General features: G+C 39.1%; 1 protein-coding gene across 1 annotated transcript in view; it reads right to left on the bottom strand.

Annotated features, from left to right (window-relative positions):
- LOC108521748 (lethal(3)malignant brain tumor-like protein 4) overlaps positions 1–14059 on the bottom strand; it is a gene marked incomplete at its 3' end in the record, with an annotated part of 80137 nt that extends 66078 nt beyond the window's left edge. Inside the window, exons 1-3 of the mRNA XM_017862060.1 lie at positions 13948–14059; positions 1526–1584; positions 1083–1185 (exon numbers count right to left, since the gene is read on the bottom strand). Coding sequence (XP_017717549.1) covers positions 1083–1154 — 72 coding nt within the window. The remainder of the gene's footprint in view (positions 1–1082; positions 1186–1525; positions 1585–13947) is intronic.
- Positions 14060–23427: the final 9368 nt, after the last annotated feature.

Below are 23427 nucleotides of genomic sequence, written 5' to 3'. Positions count from 1 at the left end.
ACCAGATCATTCCTTGAGATGTCTCATTTAATGTCTGGAGTTCATCAAACCACACCCAACCCGGAACTGAACAAAAAGAAAATGTATTACACGATGTCACTTCAGCAACTGCAATGTGTAAATGTATAACCACAAACCACATGAAGACCCCAAAATCTACATCCAAATAAATGCTAAGAGCCAATGAAGCGTCACAGATGAGAATGCTGTAATGGCCCACCATCCCCAAAAATGGTCACCATGGAGGTCTTCTGGTCATTCTGCTAACTTTTAAATTTGCAGGAATACATTAAGCTGTCATAAGGAAACAGAACAGGCACGGTGACTACAGGCATAGTGAACATTATACCTTCTAAGTGTCTAGATGTTGCTGTGAAGGTATGGTTTTAGATATGATTAACATTCAAATCAGCAGGCTTCGAACAAAGCAGATCACCCTGTAATGCGGGTGGGTCTCATTTAATCAGTTGAAGGCATTAAGAGAAAAAACAGGTGCCCCGAGGAAGAAGGAATTCTGCCTGCAGACTGACCTGGACTCAAGACTGCAGCACCAACTCTTCCCTGGGTCTCCAACCTGCCAGGCTGCCCTGCATATTTCAGACATGTCAGCCCCCACGACGCGCCTCAATAAATTCCTCTTTTTAACATAAGTCTCCCTCTCACTCTCTCTCGCTTGCTAGCTCTCTCTCGCTGTGTGTGTGTGTGTGGACACAAACACACAAAAAAATCACACACATATACACATACGCTCATCCTAGGGGGTCCTGTTTCTCTGGAGAACCCTAATACAACCCCCTGCAGTTTACAGCCTCCGTTCTCTTACTTGAGAATGATTGATTACCTCCATCTTTGTGAAAGAAAAGGTCTCCTTTCACCTTTAAAATTAAGATCACCTTTTAAAATATATCAGACTTTAATAACACTTATATTCTATACCACTACACATAAAAGTCAAGCAGAAGCCACATCGTTTCCAGTGACTGAAAAGCCCCTCAGTGTGGTTATGCGAACTCTACTACTCCCTGGTGCATTTTGGTAGCGAGCACACACCGTGAGGAAGGGTCCGGGGAGTGACATCTTACCAAGCGTCCGTCCTGATCCAAACGCTCTTTAGAATCCATATGAAGCTTCCTTTTCCTGTTGGGCTGTTTCATTGCCACCCCTGCACTCCTTGGCAGTGGTTTTCTGTAAAACAGGGTCACATAAGAAGTTGGGGATGGGGGCGTGACCCCTTTAGAATTACAGAAGCAAACAAGAAAATGCTTTCAATTATACTTCTCCTAATTGGTTGCTATAAATAACCTGATAAGTTGACAAAAATTTTGCAATTGGTTTTATAGTCTTTAACATAATAATAAGACAAGGGGGAGGAAATGCGTTTTCTACCTCATCTAGAATTTATATAATGGGGAAAATAGATATTGTTGCTTTTGGTCCTATCTGGAATAAAATGTTTGCTTTTTTGCTTAGCTGACCTAACCAATTAGGATTCACTGCAATCAAACTGCACAGGTTCTGTACTCACATGGTCTGACAGGTATTCTTGGTAAGAGGTCTTAGTCATACAAGGCATAGCACAACAATCTGAAACAGAAAATAAGAAAAAATTTCACCAATCCAATTCATCGTGACCCTTCTTCTGTATATTCATAAACAGTGGTAGACATTCTTTGAAAAGTTATTTGAAACGAATTTTTTTTATAGGGCAGGTCAACCATTTTGGAGAACCAACCACCAATACCAAATGAGTTCCACTGGAGCTACAATTCAAAAGTCATTCACTTTGAAATAATGTTAACAATTGAAATATAATTTTTTAAAACTTTTAATAGCCCTAAATAATCTATAGTCTCCAGTGCTTTACAAAGACATATCCAACTTCTTCATTGACATTTCCACCTGAACAATGACACTCCAAATATGGCAAATGTAACATATTTGCAACCGAGCTCATCTCCCTCCACACTGCCTCCCAGTTCTAGGTTCTCCTCCTATTTGCACTGATAACTGGCCACCCATTTGCCCAGAGCTTCCTCTTACGGTTGTTCAGACTGTACACGACCCAAGAGCACCAACCCAAGGGGCAAGTGGAGGCTGAAATCCACCGTGGGCTCTACACCCACAGTTCACCTGTCATGGCCTGCATCATCCCAGGAGAAAATGCATCTTTTTCTCATTCAAACAATACTACCTTCTGGGCTAATGTCTGAGCCAGAGAACTAGAAGTTGCCATCATTTCATCCTTTATATCACACCGTACATTTTGCCATCAGGTTTTGTTGATTTTTAATTTACAAAACATTTATTGAATTTACCTTCTTCCTCTACTATTAACTCTGATCATTCCAATTTTATGTTGCAGTCAATCCAAAGGTCTTAAAGTTCTTTGCAAAGCAAGGTTCCTGCTGCTTCTCCACCCCATACTTCTGCTGGTCCCTCAACCTCTGAACACCTTCCCCATTGCCTGCCCTCCCTTTTTCAACTTATCTAATTCTAACTCGTCCTTTCTGACCCCACTAAAAGAGACTTCACAGCTTTCAAGAAGGTCTTCCTTGCCTACCTCCTGCTCCAAGTAAACCAAGTGTGTCTTTTCTATATTGCATTTCTTGTGCATACCTTTATTGTGGTTTTTGTTTGCAGATATGCCTCCCTTTCTGAGCCTGTAAGCATCCTGATGACAAGGACTGTGAATTACTGGTTCTTATTTTCCACTGTCTAGGTATTACCTGGCTCACAGCAGTCTCTCAATATGTGTTTATTGACTTCAACTACATAAACATGTCTCTCTGAATTACAGAGAGGCCTCAAGCCCTTAAATCCAGTGCATATTAGTTCTTGATCCAGATATTATCTTTTATAATGCTGTATGACTAGAGTGAGCACAGTTCTCAAAATTAATTCCTTTCCCTTTTTCTTTAATATACAAAACAAAAAATAAACAAACAAAAAAAAAACTTCCTTTCCACATATCCTTTTGCTTCTAGTCAGATGATATTTATGTTCTTAAGACAGGCACTTATGTACTAAATTCAATAACATTACATTCATTTTGAAGATTGTAAATACAATTTTTCATGCCTAGCTTCTGGTAATTCTCTGAACATCTATGCAAATGAACAGCATAGACTTGATGCCTGTAGCAAAGTATTATTGCACAAGACACAAGCACTGCCAAGGCTGTCCTGCCTTTCACAACGAATAATACCCTACGGCTTGTCAAACTGAAATCATCTGGCTACTGACATTTTTCTCCTCACCATCAAAATGATCTGCCTTGCTAATCTCTGGCAGTTATCTCAATAACCTTGATTTGTTTAAAACAACAAGAAAGCCTGAATTCACATTATTTTATATCGGGGAAAAAATGAAAGTTTTTATACTTTGAGGAGAAATTTCAACATACAATTTGGTAATAATGAATTTCCTCTGGATTTAGAAATAATAAAGCAAAAATATAAAAGTCACCAAACAATCCATGCGAGATTTTGCTGCTAGACAAAAAGGGAATCAAATACAAGATACCATTAAATACATGGGAGACGAATGACATACGGACGACAGATGGATGGATAGATAGATAGATAGACAGACAGATAGATGATAGATAGATAGTCTAACACAGAGAAAAACAGGCTTAAAGAGAGATTTTGTATAATCCTTTATAATGCCAATGCAAAGAACATATTCTACCCAACCGAATAGGCCATTTCTTTTGAAATAAACCTAACTTGATGTCCTTGGCATGGTATCAAAATACATGGATTACTCTGATTGTCCATGATATATGGCCTGCTCCCAGGAAGCCCCAAATGTCACATCAGCCACGTCTCCTTGCTGAGCTTTGAAAATATAGATAAAGTTTTTGGAGTAAAAAAAGAGAATAATATCAAATTACAAAACACATCAAAGAAACACATTATCCAGGGTAAGTAAAGGCATGTACCAACTACACTGAGCTGTGCTCAGTGTCGCCTGGCTTTGTGACAATGCCCAAGCACCACCTACCATAGACAAGGTGATGTTCAGTGATTTTAATTAGAGAAGCTTCTAAATAGTGTTTTAGATTTTAAAAAAACAACATAGATAACTACATATAAATGTTTTGTATTTCTGTGTAAAAATTGAAAATAGTGTACTAATTTTTCAATTTAATCCTCTAAATGAGTTTAATTTCCCTTCATAGTGGAATTCTCTGTCTGCATGTTGCCAAATACTAAGGAGATAAATTAGACTGATACTTAGGAAGCATCTGAATACTTCAAATGGAAGGAGTCTATAAATAACAAAATAATTCACTATTTGTCTATGTCCAGGTGCTATTTGCTAATTCTTTCAAAAACATTTTATTGATCATCTATTAATCACCAGTATAGTTACAGGTACCTTGAGGAATATGAAGCCGATTAATCACACACCCTCTAAAGGGAGATAAGTATAGCAGCCATATGTCCTGGATAACCCAAGGTACGTCTGCCTTCTGCCACTCATCCTGGCATAAGGATTAACAGCACTGCTTTCACTCCCCAAAATATCCCAGTTTAAACAATAAATCATATGGTACCATATGGGTAAGAAACATACATAAATTAATAAGAAAAGTAATACATGCCATTAAAAAATTACAGAGTGGCCTGGATGTTCACAGGAGGGACAATAGGTCTAACAACATGCACAGTGAAAGAACATTTCTGGTGGTTCTAGGACACTGCGCATATCTTAAATGAGTGGATCACCAAAATATCGAATACAAATTTCTGATCACTGTACTGATTTCCCACTATTTCAAAGATATTGCCAGCCTAGAATTTATTCATCTGGTTGATACTTGATGTTAATAATACATAATGTTTGAATAAATTAATAAATGATTACAAGTGAATGAATTTTGATAACTTATGCGTGAATTATTGATCCTTCTTAATGGCATTAATAATAGCTAACATTACTTGAGTACTAATGTACCAGGCATAGCTATCAGCCCTCTACACATACACTTTCAATTAATACTTATGACAGCCCAACAATATATGTACCACTGTCACCCTCATTTCACGGAAGAGGAAACACCAAGGGGTTAAGTAACTTGTCCAAGGTTATATAACAGACAAGTAGCCAGACAGTAGAATTCTGGGGTCCATCTTTGAACACCACACTATGCTGTAGCTTTTGTAACTATATTATAAGTTTAGTTATCTGAAACTTAGCCACTCAGTACACTAGACAAAGCCCTGCTACATACAATGATTTAAGGCAGAAACTGACAACAAACTTCCTGTGGGAACCACTGGCCCTCATGTGGAGCCTATCTGCGTAGTGGCTCTATATTGTCACTTTACTTATGTCATGGCAGCCACCTGCTCTCATTTTTTTTAAATTTTGCCTTTATTACCTATTTTGGAATCTTAAAATACTGATAGTTAATTATGTATTAATTCTGCACCCATAAGTCTTTCATAATACTTTATGAGAATAGCACAGTAAGTCCCAAGATTCAGGGTCCAAAGGGTATCACAGAGGTTGACTGAAACTCAGAATTTTCTAAACAGTTACATTACTCTCACTGAGTCTATGTCACTCCCCTGCCACCCCCATCAGAGCTAGTGCTGGCACCCATTGCTGGGAGACATAAGGACAGGTCACATCACTGGACCCCTTGCAGATAATCATCAGCACCAGCCTGAAATGTGGCAGCCCCATGGGGTGGCTACTCAGAGGAATAGCAGTGTTAACAGTGGTCTGGCTCTCAGCGACTCCACCTTCTAGGGGAAGGGGAAGTACACCACATCAAGGGAACACCCCATGAGACAAAAGAGTCTGGATACCAGGCCTTAAGTCCCAGAACATTCTGCTCATGGGAAGTTTCTTTCAGCAGAGGCATGAGTGCAATGCTGGTGCTCATGAAGGGTCTTGGAGAAGGAGACTTCTTTTCTCTCTTATCCATTACTGCAAACACACCTGGGGCTTCTCCTATAAGAGCTTGACATGAGTGTATCTATAGACAGCCTTTCTGGAACACTTTAGGGTGACAGCATCCTCACAGTAGGATTGCCCTTCAGATTCAGGCTTGCACAAGAAGTGGAGTCACAACTCCTCTATACTTGGAACATCAACATTCCTAGACTTGAAAACAGGTGCCTGTCTCATATGAATAGCTGGAACATTGAGTCAGGAGTGCATCTGGGAGTTGGATCACTTTCCTGCTGGCCTAGCAGAAGAAATAAGGTGGCTCCTACCCTTCCCCGATAAGACCTCAGTGTTTTTCACTGAAAGCTCCCCCAGCCACCTCGATCAAGGCTGGGACATCTGCCCACTATTGGGTATTGCATTTACCCACCTGCTTTAGCCAAAACCAGTTTCTACCCAGGGATACTTTCCCTACTGGCCTGAAGCTTTAACTATTCAACCCAGTAAATAAATAAAATACTGGGACAAAATACATACATATGTACATACATACATACACACTGTGGGGAAACAAGATAAGCTTCAAGAGCTCTCTGCCATTCCAACCCCATAGGAGACACTGAACTTGTTCACACACTGAGCACATTGGTGCTACAACAGGCATCTGGGAAAGCCACAATACAAAGATTCACTAAAACCAAGGAACCCATACAAATTACTGAGCACTAAAAGCACCAAGAGCCAAATTAGGCTATAATGAACTATTAACATGAAAGTCACATCCTTCTGAAATACCACATAAAAAACTCAAAAGGCTGATTATTGAGCTACTCAAGCAGATACCAGAAAAGGTGAAAACCAACATAAAGAAATGAAAAAAACAATTCAAGATATAAATGAAAAATGTTATACAAAGACAGATATTTTAAAGAAAAACCAATCAGAACATCTGGAAATGAAAGACACACTTAGGGAGTTAAAAAATGCAGTGGAAAGTTTTAACAACAGACTAGACCAAGTAAAAGAAAAAATTTCAGAGCTCGAAGATAAGGCTTTTGTTCACCCAATCAGACAAAAATTTAAAAAATAAATCAAAAGGAATTAACAAACTCTCCAAGGAATTTGGGATTATATAAAAGGTCCAATTCTAAAAATAACTGGTGTTCCTGAAGGAGAAGATAAAACAAAATGTTTAGAAAAATTATTTGATGGAATAACAGAGGAATACATCCCTGGTCCTGCTAGAGATTTAGATGTCCAGACACAAGAAGCTCAAAAAATTCCTGGGAGACTCACTGCCGAAAGAACATCACCAAGGTATATAGTCATCAAGCTATCTAATCAACATGAAGGAAAGAATTCTACAAGCAATGAGACAACATGCAACAGGTAACATATAAAGAAACATTTATCAAACTAACAGCAGTCTTCTTGGCAGAAATCTGAAAAGCCAGAAGGAATTGGGATTTTATTTTAGCCTCCTTAAACAGAATAACTGAGAGCCAAGAATACTGTATCCAGCAAAACTAAGTTTCATAAATGAAGGAGAAATAAAGCAATTTTCAGACCAACAAATGCCGAGGGAGTTTGTCATTACCAGATCAGCCTTATGAGAAATGTTAAAAGGAGTTATAAATCTTCAAACAGAAGCTCAATATGCACTAGAATAGAATCTCTTGAAAGCATAAAACTCACAGGGCCTATAAAACTCATAAACCAAATCATAAACCAAATATCTTATTCAAGAAACCCACTTAATACATAAAAATTCATATAAATTCAAGGTAAAGGGGTGAAAAAAGATATTCCACACAAATGGAAACCAAAAGCTAGCAGGAGTTGCTATCCTTATGTCAGATAAAACAGAATTTCAAACAACAATAGTAAAAAAAAAAGACAAAGAAGGTCATGACATAATAATAAAAGGATCAATCCAACAAGAGGGTATTACAACCCTAAATTTATATGAACCTAACTCTGGAGCTCCCAGATTCATAAAACAATTACTACCAGATCTGAAAAATGAGATAGAACAGCAAAAGAATAATACTGGGGGACTTCAACACTCCACTGATAGCACTAGACAGATCATCGAGACAGAAGGTCAACAAGGAAGCAATGGAATTAAACTACATGCCAGAACAAATGAACCTAACATATATTTATAGAACATTCTACCAAAGAACTGCAGAATATACATTCTTCTCCTCAGCATATGGAGCATTCTCCAAGATAGACCATAGAATAGGCCACAAAACAAGTCTTGATACATTTTAAAATACTAAAATCATATTAAGTATCTTCTCAGACCATAGTAGAATAAAATTGGAAATTAACTCAAAAAAGAACCCTCAAAACTATATAGATACATGGAAATTAAACAATCTGCCCATGAATTATATTGGGGTTAACAATGAAACCAAGATGGAGATTTGAAAATTCTTTGACATGAGTGACCATAGTGACACAGATTATTAAAACCTCTGGGATATAGCAAAAGTAATGCTAAGAGTATAGTTTACAACATTAATGCCCATAAGAAAGTCTGAAAGTTCACAAATTGACAACCTAATGTCACACCTCAAAGAACTACAGAAAGAAGAACTAAACCCAAAGCTAGCAGAAGAAAAGGAACGACAAACATCAGAGCAGAACTAAGTGAAACTGAGACAACAACAGCAAAAAAAAGTCAATGAAACAAAAAGCTGCTTCTTTGAAAATATGAACGAAATTGATAGACCATTATTAGCAATACTAACCATAAAAAAAAGATTCAAATAAACTCAATTAGAAATGAAAATGAAAATATTACAACAAAAACCATAGAAATATATAAAATCATTTGAGACTATATTAACACCTCTGTGCACACAAACTAGAAAATCTAGAGGAAATGGATAAATTCCTAGAAACATACAACCTCCTAGATTAAATCAGGAAGAAATAGAAACCCTGAACAGACCAATAACAAGCAATGAGTTTGAATCAGTAATATTTAAAATGTCAACAAAAAAAAGCACAGAGCCAGATGAATTCACAGCTGAATTTTACCAGATGTTTGAAGAACTGGTGCCAATCCCACTGAAACTATTCTGAAAGACTGAGAAAGAGGAAATCCTTCCTAACTCATTCTAGGAAGCCAGTAACACTGATACCAAAACCAGGAAAGGGCATATCAAAACAAAATAAATAAAGGAAAAGAAAACTGAGATCAATATCACTATACAATTTATCCAGGTAATCAAAAACTAAAAGCTATTGTAATACAAATATTTTTTATGAAAGGAAAGGAAATACAGATGGGCATGGTGGCTCACATCTGTAATACCAGAACTTTGGGAGGCATAGGCAGGAGAACTGCTTGAACCTAGCAGTTCAAGACCAGTGTGGGCAACACAGTGAAACCTCATATATACAAATTAAAAAAAAATTAGCCAGGCATGGCAGCACATGAGATACTGAGGTGTGAGGATTGCATGAGCATTGCAGGGCAAGGCTTCAGTGAGCCAGGATCACGGCACTGCTCTCCAGTCTGGGTGACAGAGTGAGACCCTGTCTTGGAAAAAGAAAAGAAAGAGAAAGAGAGGAAAGAAAAAGAAAGGAAAGGAAAGGAAAGGGAAAGGGAAAGGGAAAGGGAAAGGGAAAGGGAAAGGGAAAGGGTAAGGGTAAGGGAAAGGAAAGGAAAGGAAAGGAAAGGAAAGGAAAGGAAAGGAAAGGAAAGGAAAGGAAAGGAAGAGAGAATGGAGGGAGGGAGGGAGGGAAGGAGGAAGGGAAGAAGGAAGGAAGGAAGGAAGGAAGGAAGGAAGGAAGGAAGGAAGGAAGGAAGGAAGGAAGGAAGGAAGGAAGGAAGGAAGGAAGGAAGGAAGGAAGGAAGGAATAGAGGGAAGGAAAAAAAAATAAACCAGTATATCAAAGCGATATCTGCACTCCCATGTTTACTGAACCACTACTCATAAGGGCCAAGATTTGGAAGCAACCTAAGTGTCCATGAACAGATGAATGAATAAAGAAAATGAGGTACATATACATGATGGAGTATTATTCCGCCATAAAAAGTGAGATCCTGTCATTTGCAACAATATGGGTGGAACTGAGTTACAGTTACCAGAGGCTGGGAAGGGTAGTGGTGGGTGATGCAGAACTGAGGATGGTAAATGGGTACCAAAAAATAGTTAGAAAGAATAAGATCTAGTATTTGATAACAGGGTGACTCCAGTTAATATGATTTGGATCTGTGTTCCTGTCCAAATCTCATGTTGAATTGTAATCCTCAGTGTTGGAGGTGGGGCCTGGTGGGAGGTGATTGGATCATGAGGGCAGAATTCCCCCTTGGTATTGTCTTGGCAACAGTGAGTGAGTTCTCATGAGATATGATTGTTTAAAAGTGTGTAGCACCTCCCCCTTCTCTCTCTTCCTCCTGCTCCAGCCATGTGAGTAATGCCTGCTTCTCCTTTGTTTTCCGCCATGACAGTAAGTTTCCTGAGGCCTCCCCAGAAGTTGAAGCCACCATGCTTCCTGTGCAGACTGCAGAACCATGAGCCAATTAAACTTCTTTTCTTAATAAATTACCCAGTCTCAGGTATTTCTTTATAGCAATGTGAGAATGAACTAACGCAGAAAATTGATACCAAGGAGTGGAGCATTGCTATAGAGATACCTGAAAATGTGGAAACAGCTTTGGAACTGGATAACAACAGAGGTTGGAAGAGTCTAGGGGGCTCAGAAGAAGACAAGAAGATGAAGGAAAGTTTGGAACTTCCTAGAGACTTCTTGAATGTTTGTGACAAAAATGCTGATAGTGATATGGACAGTGAAGTACAAACTGAGGAGATCTCAGATGGAAATGAAGTTATTGGGAACTGAAGCAAAGGTCACTTTATTAAGCACTAGCAAAGAGCTTTGCTGCATTGTGACCTTGCCTTAAGGATCTCGGGAACTTTGAACTTGACGTATGACTTAGGGTATCTGGTGGAAGAAATTCCTAAGCAGCAAAGCCTTCAAGAAGTCGCCTGGCTGCTTCTAACCGCCTAGGCTCATATAACAGCCTATGCTCATATATGTGAGCAAAGAAATGACCTGAAATTGCAAGTTATATTTAAAAAGGAAGCAGAGTGTCAAAGTTTGGAAAATTTGCAGCCTGGCCATGTGGTAGAAAAGGAAAGACCATATTCATGGAAAGAATTCAAGCAGGCTATAGAAATTTGCATAGTAAAGAGGAGCCAAGTCGTAATAGCTAAGACAATAGGGTAAAGGCCCTGAAAGCATTTCAGAGATATTTGTGGTAGCCCCTCCCATCACAAGTCTGGAGGCCAAGGAGGGAAGAATCGTTTTGTAGGTCACACCCAGAGGCCTCTGCTGCCCTGTGCAGCCTCGGGACACTGCTCCCTGCATCCCAGCCACTCCAGCTCCAGCCATGGCTCTAAGGGGCTCATATACAGCTTGTGCCACTACTTCAGCAGGTACAGGCAGCTTCCACATGGTATTAAGCCCACAGGTGCACAGAGTTGAGGCTTGGGAGCCTCTGCCTAGATTTCAGACAATGTATGGAAAAGCCTAGACATTCAGGCAGAAGCCTGCTGCAGTGACAGAGTCCTCATGGAAAACCTCTGCTAGGGCAGTGCAGAGGGGAAATGTGGGGTTGGAGCCCTCACACAGAGTCCTCACTGGAACACTGACTAGTGGAGTTGTAAGAAGAAGGCCACTGCCCTCCAGACCCTGGAATGGCAGAGCAACCAACACCTTGCACCATGCTCCTGGAAAAGCTGCAGGAACTCAGTGCCAGCCCCTGAGAGCAGCCACAGGGGCTGAGCCTTGCAAAGTCACAGGAGCTGAGGCTCCTTAGTCCTTGTTGGACCAAAGGCACTCAACTCAGGCTTGTACTATGACTTGCTTTGACCGATAGCAGATGCAGGGCAAGCTGAGGCTTAAAATGTGTGTGTGCAGCTTGTTTCCAGCTCATGACACTGCAGTTACTTGCCATTAAAAGATCATGCTTTAGTTAGCCTCTGCTCCTTTAGAGTGGGCTCCCAGAACAAACACAGGTAGAATGCACCTGAGCCTGAAATGAAGTCTTTTATAAAACCATGCAGTCAAGCCCGGCGTAGATCAGCCCAAACATGAGCGGCCTAAAGATCTACTAATGTGTCAAGACATTGAATTTTGAAGTATTTTTATAGCAATAGCGGACAGATAGAACAATCCATACAAAAAAGGGCAAAGCTTTGAATATGCACTTCACACAGAACTTTATGAAAAGGTGCTTAACCTCATTAGTGATCAGGGAAATGAAGAAAGAAACCACAATGAGCTACCAATTCATCCCCACTAGAGTGACAAAAATTAAGAAGTCTGTCACTACCAGATGTTGGCAAGGTTGAGGAGCCATGACAACTCTCACACTCTGCTGGAAGAAGATTAAATGTTGCAACCCATAAAAAGCAACTCAGCATGAACTTGAAAGTTGAAGATAATTCCAGCAAATTCCATGACCCCATGGCTCCAGCAATTACATAAAATTAAGAGATAAGTTCATGTTAATGGGAAAAAAATGAAAACAATCTGAACAACTATCAACAGGAATCTGAGAAAATAAACTGTGGCATATTCAGACAATATAACATTATACAATGAAAATAAATCAACTACAACTACATATGTGAGAATATAAATATTATCAATAATGTTGAATGAGCAAAGCAAGCCAGAAGACTATATACTACTTTTGTTGAGATGGGATCTTGCTATGTTGCCCAGGCTGAACTCAAACTCCTGTGCTCAAGTGATCCTCCTGACTCAGCCTCCCCAGTAACTGAGATTACAGGTACATGTCACCACGCCCAGCTTTATACTACCATTTTTTAAAATACAAAATCAAGCAAAAGCCCTCAATATGCACCTTAGATATATATGGTAAACTATATAAGTAGTATATATAAAGTAAACTACCTCTTTACTTATACAGTAAAGTTTTTTTGAAGAAGCATATACAAAAAATTCAGTATAGCATTTGGGGAGGAAAATTAGTATCATGTTTTCATTCTTAAGTTGGATGGTGGCTTTATAGATATATCTTTATTATACTTCATAACTTATGTATTGAAATATGTATGTTGCCTTGTATAAATACAATATTATAGGATTTCTTAAAGTCCTTTTAAATGGTGTACCCTAGTCATCCAATATAAGAAAGAAAAGTTGATACAGGTAAAAGAATGAACACAGCATGTTTTCTTTTAACTGAACAGTCCATTTTTCCTGCTTTGAAATCCCTTTTTCAGCAAGGCTTACTCCTTTTCTGGTTGGAAAAAAAAAGTATCTCACCTGATCTTTTGTAAGAACATACCATGCACAGTCGGCAACAGGCAGAAGATAGGGTGCATGCACTGCTCCTGCCCATCCACCTTCATTACATCACACTATTCCAAAGGAAGGAGGAGTCTGTGACTGACCCAGGTCATCCGCCTCCTCCATCCTGCTCCTTCTTGACACAGGACATAAGCTATGCCCTGACATTGCTAGCTCCACTGAGTGAAATCTGAGCAGAGACAAAACATGGAAATCACAAGAAAGATAAACTGACTCTGGTTCTCTTAAGCAAAAAAGGTGTCTATTGTAAGAATATCCAAGGCTCAGAGATTTAACACCTGTGGCAAGATCAGACAGAAACAAAGGGGTCAAGAAAGCAGATGGCAGACCAAACATCCCATGGCCTGGTCAGCACGGCACCTCGTTTCTTTCACTGCTGACGCCCCTGGAATCAGTGAACTAACTACTCTACCTGTTCCCTTCTTGTGAGTCTCTCTCTCTCAAGCCGAAGTCCTGGGAAAGAGCATCCAATTGTCCAGTCTTAGATCTTCTTCCTGCACTCTTGGACAAAGCAATGGGGAAACGGAGGATCTGCCTCCTGGAAAACCCTAAGTCCTCTCTCATAATTCCCCTAAAGGAAAGCAGGGTTCTATGAGCAAGAGAGATGGATAATGAGTAGGGGAGGAAAGGCTGCTTCCCACTCTGGGCTATGAGATGTCATCATCTACTTGTGCTTACGTTTCATATCCAGCTGCGTGGCTACAATGTAAGAGGAATGTAGAATGGTTGCCCAGGTCTGAGGTTCTCTTCCACTGATAAGGATCTTTATTGTTGATGTCATTATTGGGCATTCCAGGGGCGTCAGCAATATTAATTTCTTCTTACTATAGGACAGAGAGTACATTAAGCGTTGTATGTGCATTAATTTGTCTACTCCTCCCAATGACACTGATTTAACTGTAATAGCTAGAATACATGATCTTTCAGTTATGTACAGGGCAAAATAACTGTAAAAGAATACAGGCAACACTTAGAAAAAGGAAATATAATAAATGCAGGAAAAGAAACACACTATTACTAGAAAGCAGGGAAATGCATATTAAACGTAAATATCCTCCTCTACCCAGGAATATGACTGGTAAAGGTAAGGCTCACCAAGTGTTGAAGTGAGTGTGGTGCAAGCACCAGGAGTTCTCACATCCTGCTGAGGAGGTGAAAATGGGTACACCTACTTGATGAAGCACTTGGGAATATCTAATAAAGCTGAGTACGGCTGGAACTATGCATGCCTAGAACCTGGCTGTTTCTAGATAGATAGAAAACCTCTAGCACATGTGCAAAAGGTACAATGTTTATCATGGCTTTTGTCTATAACAAGAAATATATGATAATACCCAAACACTCATCAATAGGAAAATGAATAAATTGTGATATATTTTAAAATGGAATATTATACAGCACTTAAAAGTAAATGAGTTACAGTGATATATATTCTATCACAGATAACTCTATAAAATATATTTGAACCAAAAGAACAGGGTGCAGGATGATACATACATCATTTATGTAATGTTTGCTTTCAGAAACACACACACACACATCAGGTTAAAACGTAACAACACTGCTGAAAATGAAACCAAGGACAGCACAGCAATTACGTCTCACGAGGGGTGAAGATACACAGGTTTGGGGACAGGAGACTTCCAGTGTAATTGCAATGCTTTCTTTCTTTCAAAAAGCAGAAGCAAGTGTGGCAAAGTACTGAGATTATTAAATCTGGACAGCCAGCGTAGAGTTGTTCATTTTCTTATTCTCTACACTTCGCTACATATTTGAATATTTAAAACAAAAATTCAACATTAGGGGTAGCATATAGGAGGAATTTTATATGTTCTCATATTTATTTCTGTAGAGGTCACATTTGCCCCTGAATATCATCATTAAGTAACCATGTTACATACTCCCTCAACAGCAATCATTTGCTCAGAACCTTAAAAAACAATGAAGACATTTAACAAATCATAATTATCATCATCCCTGTAACTGCATTTATTAAGTAAGTTCTGACTGTGTGCCAAGCACACGGGGACAGCTTAGCAACAGCCCCTTTACACTGAAGTAGCTCAAGGTGACACTGCCAGTAACAGCAAAGCTGAAATTTGTCTGTCTCCAAAATTTAACACCTTACCTAATGGCTCCATTTCTAAAAGCATATTGCTGCTGCCCCTGGCTGCATTATAGTGGCAAAGCATGTGTTTCATGCATAGGGGTAATATTAACATACATCTTTGACTGTCAGGTAGTGGGAACGTGTGTAAATAAATGACTTGCTTAAGCTCATGTGACTAGCTGGTAGCAGAGCTAGAAACAGAATCTAAATTTTAAACAATAGACCACTTCATAGCTTATTGAGAAGGACAGACTATACTCATTACAACAGATTTTCTGACAAATGCCTCTCTGAAACCTTGCCAAAATTGAATGTTCCTAGTATCACACCACTAAGCACTGTTAAAATAAATTGCCTTCCAGGAATATCTTTAATACACTGGCACTTGAATCATGACAACCAGCACTGCTGCCAAAATGACATACTACATTAAATGACATGAAAACACACTCTATGCAGAAATAAAATCAAACTATTTTGTTGCTAGAGCATGTCTCTACTAGGAGCATTTCAGGATAGCATTAGATCTTTGCGAATTTATTAATTAGAATTTTCATTCAGCAAATCAAAAACTAGTACCACGGAAACTTTCTCTAATCTGATACAGTGATAGGCGAGAAGTCAGAATGAAGTAGTGGAAAAGTCATCCAGTCACACAAGTTCTAGATCTGACTCTCCAGCTTAGCTGGCAGGGAAACCAAGGTAAATCACAGCCTCATCCACACTGAATACACTGCAGAGCTCTGCTGGAAAATGGGACGATGTTTGGGAATATATTCTTTTTAAAAATTGAAGTGTAACATACATGCAGAAAAATGCATAACAGCTTAGGGCACAGCTCAATAAATTTTCATGCACTGAACACATGTAACTAGCATCCCAATCAAGAAACAGAACATACGAATGTGTACCCCTTGGTCACTACTTCAATCAAGACAAATCTTGATGGTTGTCTCATCTTCTAACACAATAGATGACTTCTGTTTCTTTTCTTTTTCCTTTTTTTTTTTTTTTTTTTGAGACGGAGTCTCGCTCTGTCGCCCAGGCTGGAGTGCAGTGGTGCAATCTCCACTCACTGCAAGCTCTGCCTCCCGGGTTCACGCCATTCTCCTGCCTCAGCCTCCCAAGTAGCTGGGACTACAGGCACCCGCCACCACGCCCAACTAATTTTTTGTATTTTTAGTAGAGATGGGGTTTCACCGTGTTAGCCAGGATGGTCTCGATCTCCTGACCTCATGATCTGCCTGCCTCAGCCTCCCAAAGTGCTCGGATTACAGGCCTTCTGGGATTACATGAGCCACCGCGCCCGGCCTTCTGTTTCTTTTTATGCACTCTACAAATGGAATTACAGAGTATTTGTCTTTGTCCATTTTCTGTTGCTTATAACGTAACACATGAAACTGGGTAATTTATAAATAAAAAGAATTTATTTCTTACACTTATGGAGGCTGAGAAGTTCAAGGTTGAACAGGACACATCTGGTGAGGGCCTTCTTGAAGTGGCAACTCTCTGCAGAGTCCCAAGGCCCACAGGTGTCACATGGTGAGGGGGCTGAGCACGTGGGCTCATGTCTCCTTTCTCTTCTTACGAAGCCACCATTTCCACTCCCATGATAACTCATTAATCCATTTACCCATTGATCTGTTACTCCACAAATGGATTAATCCATTTAAGGCTCTTGCCTTTGAAAGGCTGTGCATCTCTCAATATTGCCATATTAGGGATTAAGTTTCGACACGAGTTATGGAGGGAACAGACATCCAAATCGTATCAGTATGCATAGTTTTCTGTGTCTCATTTCTTTTACTAACATAATGTTTGTGACACCCATCCATACTGTTGTATGCAGATGTAGACAGTTCACTCTTACTCTTGTATTGTATTGTAGAGTGTGTTGGTTTGGTTGCTGATGAGTATTTGAGTAATTTCCAGCTTTGGGATATTACAAAAAATGCTACTCAAACATTCTACTATACTTATTTTGCTGAAACATACATTCAGTACATTTCTGTTAAGTCCATACCTAGGAGTGGAACTCGCAGGTCACAGAGTATATGAATTAATTTCCTATTGCTGCTGTAACAACGTACCCCAACTTGGTGGCCTAACACAACACAAATTTATTATCTTACAGTTAAGGAGGTCAAAAGTCCTAAATAGATCCCATTAGGCTAAAACTCAAGGTTTCGCCAAGGGTGTGTCCAGAGGCTCTAGAAGAGAATCCATTTTCTTGCCTTTCGCAGCTTCCAGATGCTTCCAGCATTCCTTGGCTCATGACCCCTTCCTCCATCTTCAAAGCCAGCATTGGCTTATCAAGTCTTCTCAGGATATATCACCCAGACACAGATTCTTCTGCTTCCCTCTTCCACATTTAAAGTAAGTATGCGACTACATGGGTCCACCTGAAAATCCAGAATATCTCCCTTAAAGTCAACTGATCAGCAACCTTAATTTCACTGGCAACCTTATTTCCACCTTTCCATACAATATAACATATTCACAGGATCCAAGGAACAGGATACCGACATCTTTGAGGGTCAAGATTCTACCTCCCAGAGTATGCATATATTGTGAAAGTGTTTTAAAACTTCTACTACAAACACTTTATATGACAATAAAACAAACTCAAGCTTCTTTCTTTCTATGCAGCAGATCTGGTTTCTTGTTAGCCTTATAATTCTCTCTCTAACTAGAAAAAAATATTTTTGCTGTTACTAAACATTAAAACACATTTTAAATGTTGTAAATCTATTATCTAATTATTTTCCACTTTGTGCAACACAAGACACTAGGGGCTACAGAAATATAAAATAAGTAACTTCTGGTCAAGAGGTCAACTGAGCAGATGCAGAGAAAAAAAGAAATATTGGGAAAATACAGCAAAGTTATTTATATCACACAACTGAGTTCTGGATTATTAAAAAACAAATGTCAGAAACAAACAAAAAAAACTGAGGAACTAAATCAGATACACACATTAAGTGCTTTGCTTTTTATTCCTATCGGGGGATAGAAACTGAAGCCATAAGCTAAATGCATGGTTTTGAGCTAGAAAGTGTCTCCATCATCCAAAAGGTTGTCCTATCTTTGATTAAGGACTAATAAACCTTCACTCACTGGCTTAGGCAGTATCACAGGGGAGGACCACCCCACTAAAACACTGTTGGAACAAGAATCACTTAGCGATCAGAGATCCAAGCTTGTACTAAATACAGGTGTGGAGGTCCAATTCCCCCTACCCAGCAATGCAGAAAGCTCAAATCAATTATAGTAAAACTGCCCCATAGCAATACCTCAACAACCTTGGATGCTCTCACAACTAGTATGAAAAAAAAGTCTCACTGAAGACAATCTCTTGGACTAAAACTAGAAAGCCCACAAGGAAATTCACCAACTTAAGTGTCATAAGAAGCAACAAACAGAAGCATGAATACCCTAGAAGTCTTCATAACAGAAAAAGCCCAGAGGAACTTCAAATCAAGTATGTATAAACTCTTGATGAAATATGTGAAAAAAACAGACTTGGTAAGATGGGAACAAAACATTGTTCAATTTTTTTTGTTTTAAAAAGAACAAATTTGAAAAAGAAGTAAATACAAAATCTGGAAATAAAATGCATAATACAGTATGGAAGCATCTGTGGGTATGTCGAATAAGTTTACTTTTTAGAAGTGAAAACTGGTATATTGGAGGCAATCACCCAAAATAAAGCACAGGAAGATCAAGCGCTAAAAATTATCAAGAAGAAGATACATGGAGGATAAATTAAGATAACATATATCCAACAGTACATTTACAAGGCGAGATTTAAAAACAAAACAGAAGAAATAATGTAAAAAGCAAGATTCAGTACAGTCCCGAAAAATCACTGGCCTATGTTCTCAGAGCTGAAAATAGCACTCAGGACTCCTGACTCCCAGGAAAGGACTTTTGCCACCTTGAAACTCTGCCTTCATATCATGTCATCAGCTTCCCACCCTTGGGGCTTGAATTGACATAATTTGAAAGCCGGGAAATAATGTTATCCTACAAGCCCTGAGCGAGTCAGAGCTGAATCTAATTCAGACTCCCTATTGTAGTTTTAACTATTCTCTTGGTTAAGGTAAGTCAAATAGTTTGCATGTTCTGAAGACCCCTGGGCTTCTGCTCACAGCATACAATGCGTTAAGAAGAACCTATCGGTTTAGCCAGCCCCACATCCTTTCTCTTTTGTCCAGCTACCTGATTTTTAGTTTGGGGAGCTTCATTCTGAGTCACATGGTTCCAGGGTAGGCAGGTAACTTAGAAAGGGCTAATTCAATAAAATTCACCCTCCTGGCCACAGTCATTGGTTCAAGGATGGATATGTAACCTAATCAAAACCAAAGAGATTCAATTCTAGGATTCTTATCAGAAATACTATGCAGAAGAACCTCTTTATCTAGGACTGTTAGGTTCATAGAACGTAAGCCTAGATCTGCAGGGGCTGCTAAGTAAAAGAAAGGTCCATTCAGACCAAAGACAATGCAGAGGAAGGTGGGACAAGTGTTGGGAGCGACTAGCCCTGGAGTCAGCCATGACTGGTCCAACTCTACCCCAGTACTGCTCAGTCTTGTGAGCTAATAACTTCCCTTTTCTGGTTCAGCCATTTCTGTTCTTTGCAACTAGAAGAATCCAGACTAATAAAAATTTTGAAAGCTAGAAAGCAGCAGTAGCAGTTGCAGCGGCAACAGCATGAGAATAGATGCCCTCTAAATAGTTCTGCAATTTAAAACACTGAGAAAGATTTGGATTGTAATCCCAATGTCACGCTAACTCATTAACTACACCCTACTTTGTGAATGCAATTTGCATTCTGTAATGTCTTAAGAGTTCTTCCAACTACCTTAAAAGATCTCAAAAATTATAAACAAGTTAAAACAAAATTCTTTTTAATTAGTTAAAATGTAAAAATAAAATATGGCATTTAAAATTTTAGGAAAATTAAGAGCTGCCACAAAATAAAAGTATCAAAACTTTCAAAGGTAGGAATCAATAATAATGATAATGAATGGGTTTTAGAAAACAAAAAAGCAAAAAGAGATAAGGCTTTGGTGCCAAAAAAAAACAAAAAAAAACAAAACAAAAAAAAAACACAACACCTAATTGGGCCGGGCATGGTGGCTCACGCCTATAATCCCAGCACTTTGGGAGACTGAGGTGGGCAGATCATGAGGTCAAGAGATTGAGACCATCCTGGCCAACAGGGTGAAACCCCGTCTCTACTAACAATACAAAAATTAGCCGGGCGTGGTGGCACATGCCTGTAGTCCCAGCTACCCGGGAGGCTGAAGCAGGAGAATCGCTTGAACCCGGGAGGTGGAGGTTGCAGTGAGCCGAGATCGCACCACTGCACTCCAGCCTGGTGACAAAGTGAGACTCCAACTAAAGAAAAAAATAAAAAACACCTAATTGTTTATGAATAAGATTAGCATGGAAAAGCAGGATGCAGGTGTGGTGGGAAGAGATGTACACGTACGTGTTTACATAACTGGGAGCACAGCTCCAGCCATAAGAGAACAACCACAAGCATCTCTCCCGCAAATCAATGGAAACAAGACATCTTTTTTCTGTCATCAACTTTCAAGGTCTCTGTGTCTCTTTATGTTCCTAGTCACTCAATAATGTTACAATGATCTCCCCCATAACCCTCAAATATCAAATATTAATGCCAGTAAGTGCACTAAACTCATCCTTTCTCTCCATTCTCTCTGCAGGAAGTTACATATATCTGTGCTATCTATGTTCTATCCAGAAATATAGAACACATCTGTATGAAGTAGCCAGATATTAAGTGGCCACAAAGCATTCCAAACAATGCCATATTTGATTGAGAAAGCACATTCTATACATTTTGACACATGTGAAATCACGATAGTCTTGCAGTGCTGCTAACCAGGTAGTAGTTCTTATGTAGTCATCACTGCCTGCCTAAGCACAGGTTTGGCTGTGGCTCTTGGCAGCTTGACAGAACATCTGTAACCTTTTGATGCTTAGGTCAACAAAGGTTGACCTAAGACCACTTGAAAAAAAAAAAAACAGGAGTCCCAGTTGTTGTCAGGTAAACTATCTGATGATACCATCACATGCAGAATGCATGTCAATAGCTTGGAAGAAAAACCCAGAGATAATATTATAACACCCTCTTAAGAAATGATTCAACATTAACACCCCCAAGGCACAAAGGGTGATACTGTACAGGAAAACACTGGCATCAATGACTCTGAGTCAAAAGTGATTCAGTACTCAGACTCGGAAGGTGACAACGTTTTTTTTTTTAATCCAGTTTATTAAACTAATAATTTTCTCTTAAATATGTACAAAATGATAATAAAATATGTTTTAAAAGTAAAGGGGAGTTCCTTCAAAAAGGAACATACATTCTTCATGATTAAAAACATCAAAATATAATTGTTTAATTGGCATTGTTTTTTCTTACTAGTGGTCCTTAAAATAATGAAGTAGCCTACAGGCAATAGTTTAGTGGAGGAAACAAAGTAATTTTTACAGGAATGTCATACATAGCAAATCTACCTTCTAGTTTATGAAAGATATAGTTTGTTTGGGGTAAGGAGATTTCTCTGTGATTCCCAAAAGATATGAGCTGATTTCCTTACCATATTGCCCATGTAATTTTAAATCTCTATTGACAATTATGTATTTTTATCTTTCCTCTGTCAAATCTGTGTCTGGATTTAAATAAGATCAGTAAATACATTTCTGAAATGTCCCCTTTATATATGTCCAAAATCACTGAAAGAAAAATATAACTCTAGCAACACTAAGAAAAGCATGTACCAAGACCTCTCTTGAACCATTAATGGTTTACCTTTGTCTCTCCAAAATTTGTCTTTCTAAGGTATCAAGGCTCTCAGAAATCGATTGCTCTCTTATTTATTTTTTATTTTTATTTTTTATTTTTTGAGATGGAGTCTTGCTCTGTCACACAGGCTGCAGTGCAGTGGCACAATCTCGACTCACTGCAACCTCCATCTCCTGGGTTAAAGCAATTGTCCTACTCAGCCTCCCGAGCAGCTGGGATTACAGGCACCCGCCACCACACCCAGCTAATTTTTGCATTTTTAGTAGAGACAGGGTTTCACCACATTAGCCAGGCTGGTCTCGAACTCCTGACCTCAGGTGATCCGCCCGTCTCAGCCTCCGAAAGTGCTGGGATTAAAGGCATGAGCCACTGTGCCTGGCCTCAATCGCTCTTTTAGAGATAAAAATAATATGCTATCACAGCACACTAATTATATGGGTATTAGATTGTCATGACTACTCTAAAATCAATTGGCAAACTAAAAATAATGCATGCTTCTTTGCTCTAATGATATGCATTAAAGATCACCTATCAAATCCAGGTTATTCTTCGAACAACTGTGATATGGTTTGGCTCTGTGTTCCCACCCAAATCTCATCTCGAATTGTAATCTTCCTAATCCTCCACATGTCAAGGGAGGGACCTGATAGGAGGTGATTGGATCATGGGGGCAGTTTCCCCCATGCTGTTCTGATAGTGAGTGAATTCTCACGAGATCTGATGGTTTTATAAGCGTTTGACAATTCTTCCTTCACACGCTCACACTCTCTTCTGCCATCTTGTGAAGAAGGTGCCTGCTTCTCCTTCCGCCAGGATTTTAAGTCTCCTGAGGCCTCCCCAGCCATAAGGAACCATGAGTCAATTAAACCTCGTTTGTTTATAAATTACCGAGTCTCAGGTAGTATCTTTATAGCAGTGTGAAAACGGACTAATACAAGTTGTATGTAGTCACTCCTTCATTCCTTCATTCATGTATCAAATCTAGGAGCTAACAGCTCAAAAGAAAGGTCACAAGTAGTCACAGGCCAGCCCTATGATGTCAAGTGCTTCTAAAAACTGTTTAATTTTGCAAATAAACATTCTTTGAGGGCATCTGAGTAGGATGTAATACTTTCAGGCAGACTAACCAATATTTTCTTGAATGACAAACGAGACTACATAAAATACTAAACTAATAAAGGCACTGGAGAGCTATGAAAGAAATCAG

Source organism: Rhinopithecus bieti, unplaced genomic scaffold, assembly GCF_001698545.2.
Source record: "Rhinopithecus bieti isolate Rb0 unplaced genomic scaffold, ASM169854v2 scaffold_5, whole genome shotgun sequence".
NCBI lineage: Eukaryota > Metazoa > Chordata > Mammalia > Primates > Cercopithecidae > Rhinopithecus > Rhinopithecus bieti.
This window is presented reverse-complemented; position numbering and strand designations above follow the sequence as displayed.